Source organism: Podarcis filfolensis (assembly GCF_964270895.1).
Source record: "Podarcis filfolensis genome assembly, chromosome: 4".
NCBI lineage: Eukaryota > Metazoa > Chordata > Lepidosauria > Squamata > Lacertidae > Podarcis > Podarcis filfolensis.
The window spans coordinates 60,806,676-60,832,598 of NC_139607.1; the positions used below are offsets into that span (position 1 = coordinate 60,806,676).

Below are 25,923 nucleotides of genomic sequence, written 5' to 3' on the forward strand. Positions count from 1 at the left end.
TAACCTTAGATCACATGACGGCATTCAATTGAAAATCTCCATCTTGAAGGAGATTGGCTGTTAGTCTTTCTTTGGTTACCAGGGACTGCAAGAGGGAGGAGGGGAAAATGTGTGTGCCTGCTTCATCTCATGCAACCATTGGATCCATCCCTCAGTACTCCAGGAAGATTCCATCCTGTCTTCTCCCAAAACACATAAGAGTCCTACAACTCTTGTAACTCAGTTTGTGGCAGCAGGCTTTTCAATAAAAACAAAAACAAAAAATGGGCTGTTTTAAGGTAAGTGTAAGGTGGTGAAGCTAATGCAACTAAACACCCATTTAGTTCAGTGTGTTACATACATCCAGGGCTAAGGAAATATAAGAACTCTCCAAAAGACCCAAGGGGTCACAGAGTTGAAACTTGTTTGATAAATAGTATATACATTTTAAAGAAAACAAATAAAAAACAGAAATTCTGCCAGGTTTTTTCCCCCTTTCTTTTTTGCTATGCTAGCTCCAGACTGCTGAACAGTAGCTCTTGGAGATCTTAAACCTCCCAATAGTTAAGGCAGTGGCTCCTTCCACTCAGCCTGCCCTTTGTACAACTCATCAGTACAACCCTCATTCACCTCTTCTTCTTTTGTTTCACCTCATGAAATACTCCACCCTTTCTAACCAACCCATTAACCTCTTTCACATATCTGTACCCACTCTAAATCCCTTTCATGACATTGCATGATACTGGGCACAATCCACCTGACTGTGTCTCTCCCTGCTGCCACTACTTATGGCAAAGCCCAGAAGAAACCAATATACTAATGATACCAACAACAGTAAAATGTCTGGTAAGCAAACATACTTGGCAAAAACACCCTGTAAAGCACATTGCTGAAATTAGGCCAAGATCATCTTGAATCATCATGTTGTTTTAAAGGACAAAGATAAGGAAATCGATAATGTGCTCATTTAGTGCACTGATGGTTACCACCATATTCTTCCTATTATTCAATTTTATTTCATGATGTTTCTACATTAAAAGGAAACTAGTTTGCAAATGCAGCATGGCAAATTTTTGTTTCCAATGTTTAACTGCCAGGGGAGAAAGGGGTTTCATTGTCTTGATCATATTTGTGAATGAAACAATGACCCACATTAGCAAGATAGCATGTTGCTGTTTTTTGTTTTTCAAAATCCATGGTCCTCATTTCATAGTAGCAATATGTATTTTAGTATGGATAACAATTCAGGGATCAGCAAACTTTTTCAGTAGGGGGCTGGTCCACTGTACCTCAGATCTTGTGGGGGGCTGGACTATATTTTTGGGGGGGGGAGAATGATGCAGGAGCCCCACAAGCCCCGGTGACTGCTTACCTTTGTCTTGCAAGCAGCAGGGGTTGGTGGTGGTGGGACAATGAGTGGCGCGTGAAAGGGCTCTGGAGAGGGGCAGCTTAAAATGGCGGTCGCTCGAGCGCTGCTGCTGCTGGCATCAACAAAGCCCAGCCCCCTTCCTCTTCTAGGCAGGGTGGGGAGAAGCCAGGAGGAGGGAGGGAGGAGGTGCCACCGCTGTGTGAGGGAGAGGGAGGGAATGGGAAAGAATGTGAGTGCTGGCAATCCATGCAGTGATTCCCGGACCATCTTCAGGCCGGATGTAGAAGGCAATTGGACCTGATCCGGCCCTTGGGCCTTAGTTTGCCGACCCATGGATAACATCATCAAGAAACAAAAAGAGACCGCAACCTTTTAGAAACAGGTGTGTTCTTTTCTTCCGTCCTGCAACATCCTGTGCCTCAAAATGTCTCCCGAGGATTAGGCTGCTCTTGAATGGTGGAGGTGTTTTGTATCAGGCAGCAGTTTTTAGCAACTTAAAGCCTTTAACACTTCAGCCTTATATATCAAGAAGCCACACCCTCTCTAGAGAGGTTTTTTTTGGGGGGGGGGTGTAAGATAAGTCTAAAGTTAACTTTCAAACCCATCAAGGATTTCACCTGCTGTGGAGATTTTTGAATGCTTCTAAAGAAAATCTCCCTGACGCACAGCATGATTGGTGCTCTTAAATCCCTTAGGCACTTAAAAAAAAAAAGTCTTCCTTGTTTCCCAGACATGGAAATGAAAACAATGAAACAGAAAATAAATAAATAACCAGGAGTAAGAAATCATGTTTGTGCTTTTTTATAATCCAATATCCAGCCAATGCCATGCAGCAGAAGAGAAGTTAACAAGCCTTGGGGTAACCCAATGAAAGAGCAGGTAAACAATTAATACAACTTGTCAAACAAGGAGCCTGTAGAGACTGCCTAAGAATGGAGCAAGAGAAGTAAACAATTTGCTGTTCATTAAATGTATAGCCAATTAAGTCCATGGAAATTAGAGACAATTTAGAGAAATAGCAGAAAGACCACTCAAGATGAATTGTACTGTTTCACTCTGGAAGACATGGGCTTGTCTGTGTGCTGACAGGGAGGGTTGGTGTAGTAGTACAGTGATTGTTATGTAAGGAAGATTCTTTTATTAATGGTTTGAAGCTGAGATGATAGGCATTAGAATAGCAATTATTAAGTTTTTTTTAAAAAAAATTACCACATATATTGAACATTAATTTCCAAGAGTAGAATTGGGGGGGGGGGGGGAGGCAACAGATTAATAATTTTCTTAAATAAGGACTCTAAATTAAATTCAAATACTGAAATTGGTTTCTATTCCACTACAACCTTTTTGTTTCAAGTGAAGAATTTTGTATTGCCTCAGAATTCACGTGTAGTAATAATCATTTATTTGAAAGTATTTCCTCAGCGATATCCTGCACTTGGAAATATAGATCTATAGATCTTGCATTTGCAAAGCTAATACTATCTAAGGTGCTAGTTTTCCGATGGGGGGGGGGGATGACAGGAACAACCTTAGCATTCCATGTGGCTAAAGTCACACATGGAGATTGTGCCATATCAGACACTTTCTGTTTGAATGGGCTCTTAGGGCCTAAATGGTTGACCATGTTCCATCTCCACTACCAAAGTCAATCTGCCTTTAAATACCAGTTGATAGGAATCACAGGTGCGTAGTATCATAGCACTCGGGTCCTATCCTCATGCTGAGCAACAGTCTCCTAGTACTACTTTCTGGTAGCAGCCCTACTGGTAGGAACTACCATAATACTGTACAGTACCTCCAGCTCTCACCCCTCTGAGTTATTCCAGAAGGACAACATGGCCAATGGTGTCAAAAATTGCTGAGAAGTCAAAGAAATCAAACAGGGTTGCACTCCCCTTGTCTCCCAATTAGGATCATCTGGGAAGGTGATCAAGGATGTTACTGGGCCTAAAACCAGTCTGGAATAGATCCAGACAGTGTGAATGCTCCAGGCATAGCTGCATATGACTGGCCACCACTCTCTCAATCATACGCCCTGGAAGGAAATATTAGAGACTGGATAGCATAGTGCTTCTCTCTTATTTCATAAGATTTTGCTGAACATGAGAATGTTCATGGTCCTGTCAAGCAGCCAAATTAAAAGTTCATAATTCATTTGCTTAAGAAGACACAAGATTTGAATGGAATGTATTGTCACTTTATACTGATTAATACATAGAGTCATGTGAACAGCTTCAAAGTAAGGAATGCTTGGTTTGTGGTCTACTCATGAGCACTGATGGAAATGACAACAATCTGGTTTTTGCTGTATTCCATGTGTGTATCAGTGCACATGCAGAGGACATTTGTTGGTCTTTTTCTTCTAAAATGTAATTTAATGAACATCAAACCATTTACTTCTTTTTTTATTTATAAAAGCTGCATTCAATTGTTTTTAAAAATGTTCTTCAGATATGAAGAACAAAAAATATTGATATTTTGCCATTGGCTTCAATGAGGACAAAATAATCATAATAAATCTTCAAGCCTGTCCAATCCTTCTTTTGTGAATGGAAGCACCGACATAAAGTGTGATATGAAGAAGATTAGCTGTGTCTCAGGTTCCCCTGGCAGGACTTTATGTTCATGTCATGTTCCTGAATTTCATTTACTGATAAGCACTGTTGAGTAATTGTAACATACATCTCAAAATTGTAATCTGCTTTTGATGCATGGAAACAGAGGAAATGAGATTGAGAGCATCTTTCAAGTGACTTTGTATTATGTTTGACTTTAGTTTGGTAAAGCAGAGCTGTTTTCTAAATCATATGTAATTAGCATCATGTGATATCAACATGTAATTCTCTTATTTTTACAGTTTGTCAGTAGACTGACAAAACAGTGCTGAATTGTTAAATGACCAGGCATATTTCTTTAATATAAAAAAGAAAACAAAAAATATTAATTATCCTTAATATTAATTTGTTATCTGATAAGCATGATGACTACCAGTAAAGGTAAAGGGACCCCTGACCATTAGGTCCAGTCATGGCCGACTCTGGGGTTGCAGCGCTCATCTCAGTTTATTGGCCAAGGGAGCCGGCATTCAGCTTCTGGTTCATGTGGCCAGCATGACTAAGCCGCTTCTGGTGAACCAGAGCAGCACACGGAAATGCCGTTTACCTTCCCGCTGGAGCAGTACCTATTTATCTACTTGTACTTTGACGTGCTTTCAAACTGCTAGGTTGGCAGGAGCAGGGACCGAGCAAGAAGAGCTCACCCCGTCGCAGGGATTAGAACCACCGACCTTCTGATTGGCAAGCCCTAGACTCTGTGGTTTAACCCACAGCACCACCTGCATCCCAAAAGAACGAGGGGACACCCGGACTACCAGTACTTCCCATTAAATGACTGCAATTACACTTTAACTGACAGTCGGCCCAAGAACAACTTTCCTTCCTTCCCCCTTACCAGTGTTGCAAATCAATTCATTCGTCACTTCAAGTAGGCCTGAAGTGTTGAAACTAAATGTAACAACACATGTTAATTTACTATCTCTAAGAGAGGCTGCAGAATAATGATTGACAGAGTGCTACAATATGATACACTTTCTGACAGGATGTCATGGACTGGCTGGACGCAGAGAAGTGGTGGGATGCCCCAGCTGGGAAACCTGCAAGTGAAGAAGGCTCAGAGCCAGGGACTGGTGGTGAGACAACAATGAGTGGTCAGAGGGAAAAGGGGGGACGAATCAGGAAGAGGAAATGTCAGAAGCTGAAGCGGTAACAGGATTTAGTGAGTAGGAAGAGTCTGTGGCAGAGAGCAGTCCAGAACCAGAGGCAGAAGAAGAAGCTGGAAAGGAGAAGGGCCAAGAGGCAGCAATGAGTCAGGCTGGTGAGGAAGCCAAGCTGTTTTCCCCATCTGCAACGACCAGCTCCCCTCCTTCCTGGTCTCCCAGAGTCTGAAGAGCTATGAAGAGGGTGGAGCAAAGACAGACAAGACTAAGGAGCCTCAAATTGCGTGGGAAGGTACCAGGAGAGGAGAAGACTTAGGGAGCTGTGTGAAGTTGGGGACCATCAGTCCTCACAACTGCCTCATAGGGGCAAGTTCTACCGGGAGAGGTTGCTGTGCTCTCTAGCCCTGGCCTCCTGAGTTTTCCTGTTTCTTTGAATAAAGCATTAGCTTCACTGAAGCCATGTGAGTTATCGCTGACCTGTTTTTGGCACCCACTGCTGTCACAGGCTTAAGTTTGGGTTAGATTTATTACATTGCCCCACTACAAAAAGTAGAAGTACAGCCAGAGGTGCTAACTCACACCCCAGATTGATTTGTGCAACATGCCGTCATGCCGTCACTCACACACACAATGCTGGGCTCCATGCTTGGCCTCCTCCTGATGCATGGGCAACATGGTCCGCTGCCTCCGCCCCCCTATCTGCAAACAACACTGTCCAGACCACCGCCGCCCACCCTCTTCCTTACCTCCACTGCTGCTGCAAGGCCTCCACTGAGGCCCGCTGTGGCCACAGACATACTTCTGGAAGCTTGGCCTCATTGACTGTTATACAACAATATCAGGACTACCGTCTCTGAGAACCCTTGTGGTTTACAAACATCCTTCCATGCTCACTCTGCCCATTATAATGAAGGGCATTAATATATGTTAGTTTTTACAGAGGTTAATGGGAGTGTTCTGCTGCATTCTGAAGTGCTAATTTCCTCCCGTCTCACTGCAGTAGGCAAAGTCTGAGAGCACTCAGTATTGTGCTAGGTAAGACCTCAAAAATCAACTAAGCAGGGTAGCATTTTTTCTTGTTGTCAAACACAATTCAAGGTTTAAATTCAAATGGTTCTCCAACCATTGTGAAATGAATCGCAAGCTGATGTGAACCCTTAATGGCATTAGAAATGATGCTATGCAATGTGCATCTGAAATTCCAAATCTCATGCTGCATAACAAGCAGCATGGATGGTTTTGTTGAACCGGAATAGCAAGGAAATATCTGAGATGTTGCATTTATATAATTTTGTACAGAAATCCAGTAATGACTAGTCTTACACCTTTCTCCTTTTTCAACAGTTGGGTTGTTGATCTCCCAAATTATATTTCTCTTGGTAATGAAAGGTGTCCCACTCCCAGCATTTTCTTAGAAATAATGACACACTTAACTACCTCTAAGTGCTGACTGAGTGCTTCTGTCTTTTCTTCCCAAGGTGACTGTAACACAGATTGATGAAAGATTCCACAGGCCTGCAAAGGTTAAAGAAGCAGGCCCAGAGCAAAGTAGGCAGCCTTGACACTGATGGAATACAGTACAATGAGAGTGCCCACATTATTGTCCTCTCCTCTGATAACGGATGTAATATAAAAACTGACTACAGAAGAAAAGAACAAATTAAATCCATTAATCAAACATATCTGTGCTAAACAGTTGTTGTAAAGAGATGAACAAATGAAAAATTTACTGTTTGTTTTCATGCTGGCCAGGATTCAGGAAGAAAATTAATTATAAGACTGCTGCTATGCTATTAGTTAAATTTTTCTTGAGGAAACTATTTATTGCTTTGTCAAAGAACAAATGAACCTCATTAGTGAGATTAGTTTCCGTCAGTAGTTTTGCATTAGGAGAGACTAATAATATATACTTCAAAAGATATGTTGTGGAAAATAACTTCAAAGAACCCCAAGTCGATTTGTTACTTCTTAATTTATTAGACTGCACTGAAAAAAAATCACCACTATACTGTTTGTCAACCAGTTAAAAAGAAGTCTTCCACATATGTAATAGCTCACTAAGCTGTAGAAACAGTTGGCGAGGTATGGGAAAAGAGCCTGGACGTCACACAGAACTTCTGCTAAATACAGATGATTTTGTAAGTTTTGAAGTTGAACCACCAAGTTCTTGGTGTATCTCTCTGATATCACAAGGAAGATAGATCTCTAAGAATAAATAATGATATAAGGCTTATAGTGATTTTACACCATCTGGTGACATTTCCCTCTTTTAAAAATGTAACAGGACAGGCATATGTTTCTTTCAATGCAGGCATAATCTGTAGAACCCTAGTCATATTCTATACTGTATTCTTTACTTTATAGAATTAGCACATTAGTTTTCTAACGGCATATCTTGATTATTATGGTACTTTTAAAAATTTAAACTATCATTGACATTTTTTTTACAATCAGTGGCACTAATACTTTATAAAAATATACAATTTCCTATCTTTACCTTTATAAGAGCTAGGAGTTAAGTATTTATATTGCTTTATAAATCTGATTGCATTTTTTAAAGTGCAAAGTTACACATTCTGAAATAAAGTCTACTGAGTTCAAGTGTGAATGAGACTGCAGCCTTATGCAACAATATTTAGGAATAATGTTGCTAGGGTTTTTTTTAGTTCATAGCATTCTTTGTGGTAACTCAACAGAACCTTTTGAACAGGAAAAAAAGTTGCATAAAATGACAGCATCCTCCCAATGTACTCATGCTTGTAATGAAGTTATAGTTCATTATTCTCAGTTTAGGCTCAGGTCAAGCATCGCTGTGCCCCTAGCTAATATTATTTTCTGCCATTGGCTCAATACTGACTCACAGTCAAAATACCAATTTACTTAATCTCTATCTCCTCCTAAAGTGTTCTTGTCACTTTCATTCCAAAGTATTATTCCACTCAGACACTGCTTGCCTTTTGAAAGCTAAGCAAACTTTTTCAGCAGGGAACTGGTCCACTGTCCTTCAGACCTTGTGGGGGCCGAGCTATATTTTTTTTGGGGGGGGGGATGAAAGAATTCCTATGCCCCACAAATAACCCAGAGATGCATTTTAAATAAAACCACACATTCTACTCATGTAAAAACACGCTGATTCCTGGACCGTCCGCAGGCCGAATTTAGAAGGTGATTGGGCCAGATCCGACCCCCGGGCCTTAGTTTACCTACCCATGGCTAAGAGAATAACATATTACGTGGCTACTGATTAAAAGACAGCCTTTTCCTCTATACCCTCCTCCTGTAATAGCTGTCCCTACTTAAGAAAACACACCCCAGGTTGCTGACCTTGAGCCAGACATCCTGGAGAGTGAAGTCAAATGGACCTTAGAAAGCACTGCAAATAACAAGGCCAGTGGAAGTGATGGTATTCCAGCTGAACTATTTAAAATTTTAAAAGATGATGCTGTTAAGGTGCTACACTCAATATGCCAGCAAGTTTGGAAAACTCAGCAGTGGCCAGAGGATTGGAGAAGATCAGTCTACATCCCAATCCCAAAGAAGGGCAGTGCTAAAGAATGCTCCAACTACCGCACAATTGCACTCATTTCACACGCTAGCAAGGTTATGCTTAAAATTCTACAAGGAAGGCTCAAGCAGTATGTGGACCGAGAACTCCCAGAAGTGCAAGCTGGATTTAGAAGAGGCAGAGGAACCAGAGACCAAATTGCAAACATGCGCTGGATTATGGACAAAGCCAGAGAGTTCCAGAAAGACATCTACTTCTGCTTCATTGACTATGCAAAAGCCTTTGACTGTGTTGACCACAGCAAACTATGGCAAGTTCTTAAAGAAATGGGAGTGCCTGATCACCTCATCTGTCTCCTGAGAAATCTCTATGTGGGACAAGAAGCTACAGTTAGAACTGGATATGGAACAACTGATTGGTTCAAAATTGGGAAAGGAGTACGACAAGGCTGTATATTGTCTCCCTGGTTATTTAACTTATATGCAGAATTCATCATGCGAAAGGCTGGGCTGGATGAATCCCTAGCCGGAATTAAGATTGCTGGAAGAAATATCAACAACCTCAGATATGCAGATGACACAACCTTGATGGCAGAAAGTGAGGAGGAATTAAAGAACCTTTTATTGAGGGTAAAAGAGGAGAGCGCAAAATATGGTCTGAAGCTCAACATCAAAAAAACGAAGATCATGGCCACTGGTCCCATCACCTCCTGGCAAATAGAAGGAGAAGAAATGGAGGCAGTGAGAGATTTTACTTTCTTGGGTTCCATGATCACTGCAGATGGTGACAGCAGCCACGAAATTAAGAGACGCCTGCTTCTTGGGAGGAAAGCAATGACCAACCTAGACAGCATCTTAAAAAGTAGAGACATCACCTTGCCAACAAAGGTCCGTATAGTAAAAGCTATGGTTTTCCCAGTAGTGATGTATGGAAGTGAGAGCTGGACCATAAAGAAGGCTGATCGTTGAAGAATTGATGCTTTTGAATTATGGTGCTGGAGGAGACTCTTGAGAGTCCCATGGACTGCAAGAAGATCAAACCTATCCATTCTTAAGGAAATCAGCCCTGAGTGCTCACTGGAAGGACAGATCGTGAAGCTGAGGCTCCAATACTTTGGCCACCTCATGAGAAGAGAAGACTCCCTGGAAAAGACCCTGATGTTGGGAAAGATGGAGGGCACAAGGAGAAGGGGACGACAGAGGACGAGATGGTTGGATAGCGTCTTCGAAGCTACAAACATGAGTCTGACTAAACTGCGGGAGGCAGTGGAAGACAGAAGTGCCTGGCGTGCTCTGGTCCATGGGGTCACGAAGAGTCGGACACGACTAAACGACTAAACAACAACAACAACAACAACAACACTTAAGAAAACATCTCTCCTCAAGCATCTTACGTTCACAGTTCTGGTATACTGAAATCAATGGGTTGTATCCAGTGGTGTCCCTTTGTTGATGGGAGGTACTTTGATTGAGTGGAGTTTTATGTCAGTGGGAGGACTGTGTCTCTGTGGTGGAACACCTTATTTGCATTCAGATGGTCCCAACTTCAATCCCTGGCATCTCCACATAGAGCTGCAAATTGCCTCCTGCTGCTGTCAGTCAGATTATGAAGCTAAATGGCATCCCTGCCATCATAAAGGGACTGTACCAGGCTTCATATATGCCACTTTCCTGGGTGTTAGATACCAACTACAAAAGTCATTTCCCACCACACTACCATTGTTTGAGTTTAAAACCCATCAGTTCCCAATAACATCTGATACAAAGAGGTTATCTTGACTTTATCCACTCCACCAGCATACTAGTGACACCTTTCTTCAAACTCCATGTTGACTGCTTGCAATGGCTTCAAGTAGATGTTAAAAAGCATTGGGGACAAGAAGGTACCCTAAAGGACTCCATAGTGCAAATGTCAGGAAAGTCACCCAGACACTCTATGAACAGTCTTGCAGTTAGAATGGAACCACTAAAGTGCAGTGCTACCAGTTCACATCTCAGAGAAACAGTCTAGGAGGATACCATGGCCAATGGTATTGAATGCTGCTGAAAGGTCAAGTAGCTACAGCAGGGTCATTCTCACCCTGTCCCCTTCCTGATAAAGGGCATCCATCAGGGTAACTAAGGCTACTTCAGTCCCTAAACCACCCCTGAAGAAATGGGGCATGATAATCAGTATGTTCCAAGAATGCCTGTACTTGCGCTGCTGCTGTTCTCTCAACTGTCACATAATAGCATCTTCTAAAGCCAGATTCATCACCTCCTCTCATATTGAGGCCTTCACTACTGCCTCAACTCACACTGTGAAATCCCTCCAGCTAGCTTTAATCAGTCAAGATGGGCAAAAGTCAAGAACATACACTGTGGACGGATACAATGAGCAAGGACCTTGTCCATGTTCTTGGATCGTATTGACTGAACCTGATCCCATAAAAATCAACTTAGCTGGAGTATTGAACATCTCACCCGAACTTACTGTAACAAAAGGGTCAATGCCATTGTGTGGGCAAGCGATTCTACCTTCAAAGTACCCTGGATACAGGTTACAGCAGGTGACTGAAGGATCTACTGCTTCACTGATTGAGGTACAAGTCAAGATGACCCCGGCTACCTTAAAAAACTTCACTCAAGGATGTGGTGGTGGTGAAGTTTCCCTACTTTTTGTTCTTTTAAAAAACCCTTATAAATATTAGTGACTGCTATCTACAATTCACTCTACAACTATGCACCTTTTCAGACCATACTGAAATATCCCCATAATGCTTCCAGATAAGCTAAAATTCATAGACAAATAGGAAGTTAGATCTCTATGTTTTTGCCCCCAGGCATTCAATTAACTGAGCTATTCCCTCAGCTTATCAAGGGGTGATAATGAATATTTCCCCAAACACACACACACGCTAGTTAACATTTTGGAATATCTGCTCATAAAACCTTCTACAACATAATTTTCACTATTAATTTCCGGAAATATGACTTGAAACACCAGGGTTCATTCTTTTCAACACATAAAGATTTTCCAAAATCTGGTTCTTTTGTCAAGGGAAAGCAGAATATGTAGAAAGCATATTCTCATGCATGTGTCCTCAGAAGTGTGTTCTGTGGAAACAAGACCCTGGGTGAGTGTCAGGAACCCCTGGAATCTTGCTAACACTGGGCAGAGATTGGGGTAGCATGTAGCATTATTAATATTATTATTAATCATTTCATTTCTATACCACCTTATATTTTAAAGAAAATCTCAAAGCAGCTTACATCACATTAAATCAACATCCTACATTAGTGGTTTCATATTCTGCTTTTGATGTAACACCTAGACCAATTTCCCAGTTCAGATTTCATGGGAAACTGTACTTTCAGCATGACATTCAATGTAGTCCTAAGGAAATTGCAACAAATTGCCCTCTCCTTCCCACTATAAGCTGTTCTGTGGGTTCTTCTGGCCCTACAGAGTGGATATGGGTGGAGTGTGGGGTATAAAGGGTTGGCCAGGGGAATACTTGTGCTGGCTTCCTTTAGCAGAATGGGTTAGGATATCTTAGCTGACTGTGTGAGAGAAGGAAGGGAAGAAGGAAAGGGGTAGGTAAGCTGTCTTTTGGTAGCTACAATAAAGCTTTTAATTTATCCAAAATGTCAGGGTGCATCCTTTCTTACTCTGGTTGTATCTTAAGGTGTCATTTTAAAATCCAAATATATAAATTGTATTGCACTTGCAAAAATACCTGATCAATCAAGTCTTGACTAGATTCTGGAAGATAAATATGTTACAAGATTGGAAGGGAGGGGATGACTGCATAAGGTAAGGTAGGGGAAAATAACACTATGATATGTTTAAGAGAGAGGACTTCAGATGCTGACAAATGGCAATTTCTTGAATAATTGGATCAGTTTCATAATTATGTTCAAAATGTGTAGGTATCATCCAACATATTGACAGGTGTTTTATAGATAAGAGAAGAAAAAATGTGCCTAATATACTCTCTCTCTCTCTCTCTCTGTGTGTGTGTACACCCATTTATTTATTTTTTAAAAATCAAGTTAAGCCATCCTACAGTATATATTCTGTGCTTCTTTTCCAATGCAGTTGCAACACTTAAGCAGCAGCAAGCAGTAGAAAGAAAAGAGGTCTAGTGATGAGACAGCAGACAATATTCTTATATCTTTTTATATTTCCGCTCCACTTCCAAATATGCTCCGATTTCTAATCTCACTGAATAAAATCTCTGAATTTCAGCATGTAGCCATAAAGCCTTAGGCATCTCAATGGGAATCCAAAGAGCCCTAAGGATTTATTCACACCCACTGATCTCATCTTCATTCACATGCTATACAGACAGCAAGGAAGTCTGCAGTATAAAAATGAAGGAGTTGTGATGCATCTTTAGCATTTACCAGTTCTTGTTTACTTCTATCAAGAGGAGAATCTCTTTTCAGGAGACAAAACTAAATGTGAAATCTAACAACAGCTAATATAGGTGGGAATGTGTATGATTAATTGCTTATTTCAAAAGCAATCCATCCAAAAAAAAAAAAAAAAAAAGGATTAGATGCAGTCATGTAACTATATGAAGCCACACAGAGAAATTGTATTTACATTTACAGTGTGATACAAGAGGTAGTGCGTGCCTAGGTAAACTATACCCTTCCCTACAATTGTTTTTCTACAAATCCCCATCTATATTTGGGAACAGACATAAGTGTATGGTTTATTATTGTAGATTTTCCCAATTAATATAAAGCTATTCCCCCCCTTTTCTTTCCCGCCTGTCATTCAGTTTTATTAAACTGCCTAAAGCAGGATATCCTAACAGCACATGTATTTGACTATTAATGACTTCCCAGTGTGAAAAGTGGTACTGATGCTGTCTCTAACCTGTAAGCAAAGGATTCCCCCCTCCCCAATCATCTTGCTTATGGTTAGAAACAATTTCTTTTAGGACCCATTAATATGGAGATTGTGGGTTTCAATTTCATACTGATAAGTGTTACTATCAGTGGCCAGTGCCAAGACCCAGAGCCTAACAAGAAACCAACTGTACACCCCTGTGTAGCCCTCAACACCTGAATTGTTCCTATGCCTTAGGGCCTGCTCATGTGCATTCTCTGAGCACTGAGGGCATCTTGCCTAATGGTGCTTGAGCTTTGAAAACTTCCAATGCAAACTCAACTGATCCATAACTCCCAGACTATTGAGCAGATTGGAACTTAGTTATCCACTGTTTTTTAAAATTCCCAAATGTCCTGACACAGTTTCCAGCTTAATATAAACATATTGAAACATGGTTAGAAATGCATATTGCGAACACACCCAAGAAGATTCGTGACAAGAAAGATGGGAAACAGGCTATATTTATTAAAATATAGCAACTACAGAATCTGTGATCAGAATAATTCAACCAAATTGACCAAAACCAATGAGGCCCAGGCTATGAGGTGGATTAAATAGAGGATTTCAACTCTCCCATCTAAGCCAGCTGCCAGCCGCATGCTGTAATCATACTAATGAAACTCCCCCCCCCCCATCACTGTGTGCTCCCTGGGTATATGAACCAGACATGCACACTGTGGCTGCATAGGCCAATGTTCACCTCCATGTGCCTGACAGGCCCAAAGACCACTCTGGCTCTGATATCAGTCAGATATTTCCCAAAATCCACTCATCCATTTGGAGCAACCAAAAGGCAAAGGAGGTGATCAGCTTCTCCTAATTCAACTCCACATGCAAACACACAAAAGCTTGAAAAGAGCTCTTTGCAGATCCTCTAGAAAAATAGGGCTACAGATAGATGAATACCATCATCCTTATATAATGTTGAATGTCAAACTTAATGTGACTGTGTGGAACGTAAGTATTCCCATGCCCCAGAACCAAAGCTTTAATGGTACAGTTGATCTTCCATCATGCCCCATCAACCTTATTTGGGCCATCCTGACACCACCAGACCTGCCTCACCAAAAGCCCTGACCACAAAAACATTAATTCTGGGACATGGAACTGAAGGCAACAAAGATTCTTATGGATTTCTACTAGCGGCTCCAAGCCTGTCCACTGAAACAAACCATTCTTTACCAAATGAATTATAAAAATATATGGAAAGGAACACTTCTCACACAGACGATGCATGATGGGCAAAAACTCACCCCATAGCATTCTCCTTCTGGTCAGCCATTGACAGGTTGCACTGTTGGGCAACTGCATCCCAAACACAGATATGGAAACTTGCTTGTGGGCCCAAACCCAAACTGAATGGGCAAAGAACAGTATACTGGCAGGGTTCATCAGCTGCCACAGATGAGATGAAGAGAAGATTGCTAACAGAAGTAGACCTATAAAAAATGTAACTTGAAGGCTGCTGACTGCCAACGGCCAATAGCCCAAATCCCCTCCAGGCAATGCAGAAAGAAGTTCAGCCTGATTATCACACCAGAACTTTACAGATCTGTTAATACCTTGACCCAGAGTGTGACTGCCACCAGCAAGGAAGAAAAATCCAGGAATGTGAGAGCCATTTTTCTACACATCATTGATCTTGGAATATTACCCCAGTGCTACATCCACATGCAGTGTCTGTCATAATGTGTAGCTTGGCTTCAAGCAAGAGGTCCTGCCTCCAGAATGGCACGGCATTATAGTCAGAGAGTAATTCAAGCCACATTTGTATGTCAGCCCGAATGCCCATGGAGACCTGAACATGATGGAACTTTTCCCTGACTGCTACCATAGCATCACAAAAGTGGCACAAAAATGCCCTGGTTGGAGAGATAACCTTCAATGAAAAAGATTTTTTCCTCCACAAGGCTGGTTCTTCTCGGAGGCCAAAGGCACTCTGTTTGATTATTATACCTGTACAGAAGTACAACTGGAGCAGAACTACTTCTTGTCTAATCCAGTATCCTGTTCCCATAGTGGACAATCAGAAGACCATGGGAAGCCCACAAACAGGAGTGTGCAAGTGTACCCTCCCAGCTGGTTAAGCTATAGTGTAGCTAGTGCTTGAAGCCTACCAAATATTGAAAAGTAGCAAAAGGCCTTTTTGACAACTTAAACCCAGGCACAGCCACACTTTTCTTCCAGCCAGCCCTGTATGAAAGAGTCCCCTAGAGTAGGGTTGGGGTATCTGTGACCCTCCAGATGTTGCTGGACTACAGCTCCGTTCATCCCTGACTCTTGCCCATGGGACTAATGGGAACTGGATTCTAAGAACATCTGGAGGGCCACAGGTTTCTCATTACTGCCTCGTGTTCCCAGTCCTAGTGTGAGCTCCAGTTCACAAAGGCTGAACATGTTTGCAAGCCTCTGTGCAATTGAGCACCATCATAAAGCAAACTAGATTACGCATTCACTTCAGAGTTCCCTGCTTATATTGCTGGCAAGGTCAAGGGTGGAGCACTTGCAGTTATGTAAACCCACACCCGTCCCCCAGTTTAAGCCCCAACATCTTCTTCTGAAGGACTGCAATGTTGCTTTGGTTCAATTAGGAATGAAGAAAGATTGCTCATTAACCATGGCAGGAAGCCCCATGCCAGCATACAGGGGTGGAAACACTCCTTTGTCCATTTCAACAAAGGGAGGTTCAACAGGAATTTCCAAGTGTATTTTGTCCTAGTTTGATACAGCCTTGGCAGCTTTCCTTTTCAGACAAAATGGAACTTTTGGAGCCAGAGGGAGATGAAATATGCCAGTGCCAGGCAAGTAGTGACGCTTTCCTATAGAATTGTCTGCAATGCTGAAAGGACGGACAAATGTTGTCTAGCATTTTTATACATTTCAGAAATACAACTCATAAAAAGGGGTAATAAGATTGCTTCTTAATAGTGCACGTGTGTGTGTGTCCTAGATCCTTCAGTGGAAAAGTAGAAAGCTTTGAGCTGAGCTTGGAGATAGCAGTCGAATCTGTAGGGCAAGGGTAGCTTAAATTCCCACCTTGCTGGTTTGCACTAAGTGTAATATTTCCTTGGAAAACTACTTTGACTAATGGGCTCATATAAGCCAGCCTCAAGTTAGGAAGGCCAGAACTTTAAATCCATCAAGAAAGAGCTAGCAAAAATATTTTATAGGAGTCGAACCATTACCGCAGTACACTATTATTTCATTTTTAAAAGACAGACACTAAGCCAAGGACAGGAGTACTAGAGGGAAGAAAGAAATAATGTGAATGGCTGTTAAATATGGGAGAAAAATAGCAGACAAAAACCTTATCTAAAAGAAACAAGGCATGTGGCATAGCATACATAATGAGCAGGCTATGCTACAAGAAACATATTGATGGCAATGTCAATATTTATTCACTCATTCACCAAAACAAACTAAAGAACATTCTACAAAAGCACAGCCACTGGCAATCTTATATATATTTCCTTGACTGCTTTTGAGATGACCCAGATAGTGCTATTTTGAAGAAAAAAAAGAATTCATTTGCAAATATTGCAGACACAGTTTGCCTCTTTGAGGTGTATTAACTACATCATAAAGCTCAGTGGCATCTGAAATCTGATAGACTTGGACTGGAGAGAAAATAAACGTATTGGATTGTATCCAGCCAAGTTCTACTCAGAGTAAATCCACGGAAATTAGTAGAACTAAGTTAGCCCTCTTCTTTAATTTCAGTGGGTCTATTGAATAGATTTTATTCTGAACATGACTCAGATATAATTCATTGTTTTCTGAAATACCAAAAAGAGAGGAACAGCATACATTTTTAAAGAAATAAAAGCATTTTCCCTGATAACAATCAATCTTGGTAATCAGTGAAGCCTAGCTTTATGTAATTTACTGATCTGTTTGTCATTTGGATCACCCAGATACAAGTGTGAAAAGACTGGAGCATTGGAGACAATTTGGAAAATTATTTTGACCCTACTAAAATAATCATAGCCAGGGAGGGTTGGGGAGCAGGGTGGAAATTAGTCTTCAAAACAAAAGTTAAGTGATGGTGATATTTGTGTAGTCATGATACTGGATAATCATTTTTATTTTATTTTATTTTATTTTATTATTTTAAACAGATTTAGGGGGATTTGGGGGAAATGAAGAGGGAAGTCCTGTCGCACAAACAGAAATCCTTGCACCAACAGGACACATTGCTCAGTGCTACTTTGGATACAAGAATGGAATAAATTGTGTTAATTTTTTCATAACTGAGGTGGGGATGGGTGTTATTGGAATACATAATCCTTGACTCTTGGGCAGGCTGGCTGAGACTGACAGGAGTTGGAGTCTGCCTCCACCCCTTCTATATATAATAAACTATCTCTGAACAACTGTGAATATCCTCTCTTCTCTCATTTTTTATTCCAGAAGTGCTCATTCAAAAAAAATCTGAAGCTATAAGATCTACTACTTGATTAAAGGGGTGGATGAATTAGTTTTGTGAATAAACGCCAAGATTCTAGCACACTAGGCTAGTGAATGAGAGAAGGCCTCAAATCTTTTGCTGGTTATTTTCCTGGTTACAGCACCAAATTTTTTCTTTGTCTTGATTCTCATTTCAAAAATCACTGATGGGGAAAAAAAAAACAAATTAGTTACTGAACACAATCTCTCTCCTTAATAAGAGGAACAAAGCCTTTTCATTGAATGCACACTTACCCTGTATGGCTTTGAATTTACCTCTAGATATGGTTGCTTATAATTTCCATCATTAAACCTAATTTCATCTTCTCCTTTGTATGGAAATCAAATAATGTATTTAAATTCTGAAGAGTTTCTAAAGCCAAAAAGCAGAAGCTGAGACTTTGAGATAAAAATGAAACTCCTAAGACTTTTTAATGACAAAAAGGTTGGGTGTTTTTTTTTTCCCCTTAAAGGAAAGCATTCAGTCTAAATGATTCTGAGATCTGCAGCAGTGGAAAAAGGACAGATTTATGGCTTCAAAAGAGACAGTTTTAAAGCACTCCATTCATTTTGAGGGAAGGTAGTTATTAAAAAGTAATCTAAACAAAATTGAAGGGGGAAAAAACAAAGATAGAAAATGTTGAACAAGTTCATTTGTAGGCTTCTGTGGGGTTTCATGAAGGGGAGAAATAAGTGGTTATTCCAGAACACCCTGGGATATGATCATGGCATGGGATAGACATGTGATTCCTGCCTTCCCCATTTCAGCATCCTTTCACCTTGCCTTAAGTTCCTGAAGGTGGCTGAGTTAATGATGTGAAAGAAAAGTGCAGGTGTTGAGAGGTTCTAAGGGTTTTTTGTCATTTGGGATACGGTAAAGGTGCTATCTTGGTGATTTTGTAGTTTCACAGAATGTGTGTTTTGCCTGTTTAGTATTGTCAGTATTCTCTCTCTCTCTCTCTCTCTCTCTCTCTCTCTCTCTCTCTGTGTGTGTGTGTGTGTGTGTGTGTGTGTGTATGTGTGCATGTCTCACACACAGATGGATCTGAAGAAAACATAGCATTGCTACCAGGATGTAATTGATAAGCTCAGGTTAAGGAAGTTAAAAAGGGTCATTGTCATTGTCATGGTCTGGCTGGATGCAGAGGAGTGATGTTGAAGAATCCAGGGAGTATCTCCCTCTTCCTATATTCAGCTTCCCTCTCCCCTGGTCTCCCAGAACATGCAGAGAGATGAAGTTGGTGGAGCAAAGAGAGACAAGAGGAAGAAGCCTTAGGCTGCTGGGGAAGGAACTGGGGAGGATCCTTCAAGAGCACTGGGAAGGTGGGGACTTTCAGTCCTTGCAACTGCCTCAATGGGGCAAGACCTACTGGGAAGTGTTGCTGTGACTACTAGGGCTGAGCTGTTTTGTTTCCTTTAATGAAGTGTTAACTTCACTGACATTGGGTGCTGTATTTGCTGACTTCAACTCCTGACAAACATATTTAAACAAATGGGAGACTACCTTATACTAAGTCAAACCACTGGTCCTTCTAGCATGGCATCTGTGCCAGAGGTAGCCAAGATGATGCTCTCCAGATCTTGTCTGTCTGAAGCTCCAATTAGTCTCTGGCAGCATAGATTTTACAGATGTTTGAATCTGCACTCAACTTCTGGAGGGCACAAAGTTGGCTACCTCTAGTGTCCGCTGACTGGCAGAGGCTCTCTAAGGTTTCCATCTTAGCCTTACCTAAAAATGCCAGAGATTGAAACTAGGGTTTTCTGCATTTGAAGTATGGACTCTACTACTGAGCTAGAGTTCTTCCCAAATAAGAAACAATAGGGATTTTTTCGCTGCACAATGGTATGCACAAATGTGATCCTGCAGCAAATCCTAGTGAAGGTAAAATGCCTCATCAATGAATAAATGCGTGCACACCCTTTGGGGGCTTAGTTTGCAACATTTGCCTTTTTTAGGTTCTCCCTGCTTCTGAATGTGTGGTGGTACTGAAACAGCACAGCAGGGCTTCAATATGTTATCTTATGTCCTGCTGAGTATGCAAAGTGCTGATTACTCTTTCAACATTCCTACTCTGGGTGGGCTAGGAAATCCTACAGGTAATCTGCTAATTTGCGAGGAGTCAAGCAATGATCTCTTTCAGGCTCACTCCTCTGCTTTGATGGTTAGAGCTCTGAAGCAAACTCTGAAGCAGAAAAAGTCAAGTGTCATCAAAGAGCATCCCAAAATTAAGACCAACCATTTCAAAAAGGTTAAAACACCCTGTGCTGATTGAGGTTTTTGTTTTCAAAGGTTGAACTTTAAAAGGAGTAGAACGTTAAATCATGATTATGATATTGAAAAACTCTGAAGCAATGTTAGATCCTTCAATAAAACGTGGGATAGAATGGATAATCACAATCAGTTGCAATGTATGTGGTGAGCAAATGCTTCGGCTCTGCTAGCAAATGACTTCACTTGCTCACCCCAGTTGACTGTGAGCAATATTGATTGAACCCTTGTGTGTAGAAATAATTTACATGTAGACACACTCAGAATAAGATTCAGTTCTACATTCATAAGTGTTTTGACTTGAAACAAGCTTATTTGATTGCTAATCAATGGGCTGAACTTTGGGAGAGACCAGGTGTGCTAAGAGATTCTGAAGAACAGTCCCATGGGAGGGGGGAGTGTTGTAAACTACATAAAACTAGAATGTTAAAAGGGACCAGCACAGAATTTCAATTAAGGTGTGCATTCGGAGGTCAAGGTTTAGGTTCAAGTTGGACACGGAACCTAGGAACTCGGGACATTGTGGGGAGTTGGGGAGCAGTAGCCACCTCTTGTATGTGTCTGCTGTCACTAATTAGAGCATTATCAAATGGCTGACAAAGTTCACACCTAGGTGCCAAGGGTGTGGATGTCTTGAACCAGGCCCTCAAGTAGCTAGATTCTGCCATATGACCTCTTACACCAGCAGACTATACTTAGGTGGAAGGGTGCCTTTGAGATTAGAACTCCAGTTTGAAGAGAGTCATCTAACACACACACACACACACACACACACACACACACACACCTTGTATGCATGGGTAGCAACAGCAAATTGTTGGTACCTGACCTGGGATTCAGCTACATTAGTTAAAATAAAACGTTATAAATGTGTTATAAAACTGTGACACCAGATGGTGCTGAAGACCCAAAATCAGAACGCTATGAAATTGTCCATTGTGAGCTTTAACTTCCCCCGGAGTGTTTTTAAATAGCTGTGTAGATGCAGCCCTGGCCTGCTTCTCCCAGTTCCTAATCACAGCCTGTCTCTGACTGTATCCATTGCTTCTGATTCTCACTTTCAAACAACCCCCAGTTGGAGCCTGTCTCAGAGCTAGGTCAATTTTCTACGGTCGCCAATACATAGAATAGTAATATACTTGAAGGGCTCACCCATACAAGTTCACTTTAAAGATAAAGAATCAAAAGAAGGGAGAGCAGGGCCCTTGAAGTTGTCCATCAACACTGGACAGGAGTCTGAGTGGGCACGGAGCTCGCCTGCTAATAGTATTGTTTTCCAGTATGGTTTGATGTATTCTATTTCTATTTAAATCATAAGAATGATTTTTAAATTTGCACTGACACATAAAAATTAGCACATGCAATTTTTTAAGGCAAATCTGGATGAGATTTTTTCCATTCTTTGGTAAGGCCATTCTTCCTTTTCAGTGAACTATAAGTGTCCACTGTACTGCTCTCTTTCACCATCTTTTATAGTGCCTTCATCTTTTACAGCAGACTTCGAGCACGGCAGTTTCTGAATGCAGATTTCTGGTGGGCTGTTCAGTAATTTTAAATATGCAGACAGTGTGATTCTAATCTCTGCTCTACCAAGGGGTCTGTATTGCCTCACAGAAAGATTAATTACAGCTCACATCAATTTTGGCCTCTAGATGCCATGTAAAGAACATAGCATAGACAAGGAAGCTGAGGAATTTTGATTTTGTCCATCAGCAAAAAGAGTGAGAGGGAGGGAGTAGAATTTTAAAAGGGTTAGTTTTAATAACTTGAGCACTTAAAGCAAAATACAGACACAGAGGAGAATAAAAATGGATCCTTGCTGAATAGGCAATCATTTCTATAGGTCAGCTTATAAGATTAAGAGAAAATAGATAGAGAACTAATGTGCTTCCCATCACTAGCCTTCAGCATTAGAAACTATATCAATCATAAAAGAGCAGTGAAGATGGTAACAGCAAAAATGTTTGCATTATTTTTCCATTTGTGCAATGTTTTATCCTGCTCTTGCAGAGGATTTCCAACCCACCCCTATTTTCTGGTGCAACACTTTCTGAAAACACACACACACACACACACACACACACACACACACACTGGAAACATGTATTGAAATAATGGGCTATAAGGATGGGCTATTGTCAGTGCATGACTTTAGGCCACCGCAGTGCAAGGCTTCAGGGCAAAGGCTCAGCCTGACCTGGAAATTTTTATAGGCCCTTCCCAGATCAGGTGGGGCAAATGGGGTCAGAATGGGCAAAATCACAGCAGAGTGTAAGAACACGGAACAGGAAATCTTCTAAAATGGAATCCCAGTGGCTCACTAGAAAGATATGTGGCTCTGAAGGTTCCTAGTTTTTACCTAGGTGCCTCATTACAGCCACAGCTAAGTAGGGGGTCAAGTAGCAACCTTCCTTCCATTTTAACCTTGCACCATCTTTTTCTTTTTCTTTAACATTCCTTCCACCAACTCTGTTTTAAGGATACCCTACTTTGTCTCTATTTTCATTGCTCTTCTCCCCTCTGTTTACCCAGTCATTTTCATTTCTGAAAGCCCTACATGATTCAGAAAGGTCTTCCAGTGGTCTCCTGTCCATGCGCTGATAAAACTGATGCCTACCTGCTCCGTTTAAACAATACTGCAACATCAGGTGTTCCCAGAGCACTTGCCGAGCCCATCCTAACCCTTGAAATCTACAAATAGTCGCAAAAGTCTTGTTTCAGTAAAAGAAATAGAATTTCTGTAGGGGCCAACATTCTTTTCTGAAGGAACTCAGATAATCCTAAAATGTCTAATAACTTCATTAGGAAACGAGAGGAAGAAATCACCTTATAGCATACAGATATTATGACTCTTTGTGTATGAGGATACATAGTGAAATTTCAAAAGGCACATAAATAAACATTACTTTAAAAGTTGTAATGTTTTTTTATTTAATCTGAGAGCACTTTTCATTTCAATGTAAACTGAATAATAAATGTAATTCTGAAAACTTTGGTCACCATTTATGTCTGGAAATTAATCAAATTAAAATAGATTTTGGACCTACATGATGCCTTTACACGGTTTAATCATTGGTTAATTTGATACCCCATTTAATTTGATCAAGACCTGAGGAATCAAATCTGTTATATTAAAACAGCAAAACTTTCACCCATTATTTTGATTAACTTTTATCACCTTAGGCAGGTAATATTGGATAATTCAATCACTGGTTATAGAAATTTGCCATTTTAATTAATTACGAAGATGAAAATTTTGAATTATGTGAGAAAGAGAAAGCCCAAGACAGAAAATCCATTTGATAATAGGAGCATGATTGCAGTTTAATATATTCCAAAGACAATGCTTGTAATAATGTTGGCGGACTTCATTTTTCTAATACAATGGACGAGTCTTTTAAAATATCATGCCTTTTTATTCTGCAAACTTGGCTGTTAAAACCTGTTGCCCCTGCACAGGAGACTGGAAAAACAATGTTACATTATTGTGGTAGTTGGTTTTACTCAGTTTTCCTGAATTCTCTTGTATCTTTATTATTTTCCTTCCTTCTTTCCATGTTCAAAGTAGATCCACTGAAATAAATCCATTTATTTCAATGGATCTACTCTGAGTATGGCATCACCCTATAATAATCATGCCCTTCACCATACTGATTCTCATGGCAGGTTACAATCAAATGCAGCCTGTTCAACCCTGAATAAACATCAGAACATAAAACGAGCCTGCTGAATCACAATGCCCCATCTAGTCCAGCATCCTGCTCTCTCGGTGGCCAACCAGATGGATGCCTTTGAGAAGCCTGAAAGCTGGACAGGAGCACAGGAGCACTCGGCCTGTCATTCCCAGTAACTGGTATTCATTTTTCCTTGCATATTTTTAAAAATTAAACGTGTGTGGTTCTTTTATACAGCAACTGGTATTCAGAGGCATGATATGTCTGACAATGGAGGCAGAACATAGCCCTTGTGACTAGTAGCTGTTGGTAGCCTTCTCCTCCTCCATGAATTTGTCTTACCATCTTCTAAAGTCATCACAGTTTGCACCCAATACTGCCTCCTATGGGAGTGAGTTCTATAGTTTGTGTGCTGTGTGAATAAATATTTCCTCTTATCTGTCCTGAATCTTCCAACCATCAGCTTTGCTGGATATCCTTGAGTTCTTGTGTGGGGGATTTCTCTAGCCACTTTCTCCATATTAAGCATGTACAAACATAGAAAGCTGCCTTGTAATGAGTCAGACCATTGGCTCATCTCTGACTGCACTGACTGGCAGTGGCTGCTTAGGATTCCAGAAAGGGGTCTTTCCCATCCCTAACCAGTGTTGCCAAGGATTGGCACCTTCTGTGCGCAAAGGAGATGCTATACCACAGAGCCACAGCCCTCTGCTATCCTTGTAGAGTTCGAAAAGAGAACAGGTTGCTACAGGTAAACCCTGACAACTGCTGAGCATCGCTGAGCACCAGTGTGCCTGTGGCTAAAGAGTGGGCAAGTTTGGAACAAATAGGAATGATTTTATTTCTTTTAGGCCATCGATGACTGTCGTTTTCCAACACCCAACTTCTAAATGCCTCACACCGTATTGCATGAATTGTACTTCAAGGTCTACCTGCAGAAACTTGTTATGGCAGACTGAACTAGACATTGTGACTTATGCACATGCAAGTATCTTAACATTTGTCTTACCAACTCAGTGCCTATGGACCAAGTTCATGTATCTCATATAAAGAAATGGTTGTTATAAGCACTTGTGTCTGATTTTCCTGCTTTCCTCCTCCCTTTGTATCTCCCGTTCCTTTTATGTAGTGCAAGGACTGTCTTCTCTTAGAAGCCCTTCTAGGAACATTTTTGGCTGAAAAGCATAGTATACTATAAATAACAAATAAAAATTGAATAATTACTGTATGATTAAATAGCTAGCATTGTCGTCTTTTTTCTTTCTTTTTTACTGACCTTTACTGGCACTCAGAGTGATACACCAAACACTTCAGCTGTGAAACAGCATTCATTTCAAGAGCATATCCTTTCAAAATGAATGTCGGATGTGCAGCTGTAGCACTTAATGGATTGTCCCCTAAGCCTTAAATGCACTTACATGTATATAAGTTCCAGCGAACTCAGATAAACAGTCCTGAAATCAATGGGACTTACAAGAAAGTTATTGTCTTTCGAAATGGAGCTTTAAGATCCCTGTTTGTGCAGTGTCTCATTGATCCTAATGAGTCAGGAAGACTGTGCCTTCAGTATACACCAAAATATTTTCAAGACTGTTATTGCTAACATTTGGATTTGGATTTTTTTTTTTAAGGACAATTAAAATTGGTTGCCTGGAAACTATTTTAAGATTTTTCCTTTGAAGCTGTTTTTATGAGCTAAAATGCCACCTAGGTGTAATTTACACCTTCTAAAATATATCTTTATTGCTTTCAAATCTCATTATTCTCAGCACACTATCACTATATTAAGCATAATTACCTTCCAGTCATTTGGATTTCATGGCAAATGTTTGTTAAAAAAAACCTTAATATTCATGCAACATGCTACCTCCCCCTCTAATATCATCATATTTCTGGAAAGAAATTGTAATCCTCTTTCCTGGTTCAGGTTAATTCCAATAAAATATTAAATCCATTTTCTAATCTAAATGAGTTCATTAGGAGAGGCCTGGTATGGAGAATACCATACTCTCTATAGAGTTCAGCTTCATTACGTTTCAGCACTGTGCATCTCCAGAGCTGTTGTACTACATTTATGAGGAT

The 25,923-nt window shown here is 40.7% G+C and overlaps 1 protein-coding gene across 4 annotated transcripts in view; it reads right to left on the bottom strand.

Annotated features, from left to right (window-relative positions):
- Nucleotides 1–25,923, bottom strand: part of LOC310761612 (uncharacterized protein) — a 350,577-nt gene that overhangs the window by 273,042 nt on the left and 51,612 nt on the right. For 3 of the 4 annotated variants that reach the window (XM_083611789.1, XM_083611788.1, XM_083611790.1), the window contains exon 2: nt 14,706–14,847. The exons of the other annotated variant lie outside the window; for it this stretch is intronic. In XM_083611789.1, the coding sequence (XP_083467915.1) occupies nt 14,706–14,847 (142 nt within the window). The remainder of the gene's footprint in view (nt 1–14,705; nt 14,848–25,923) is intronic. 4 annotated transcript variants of the gene reach the window in all.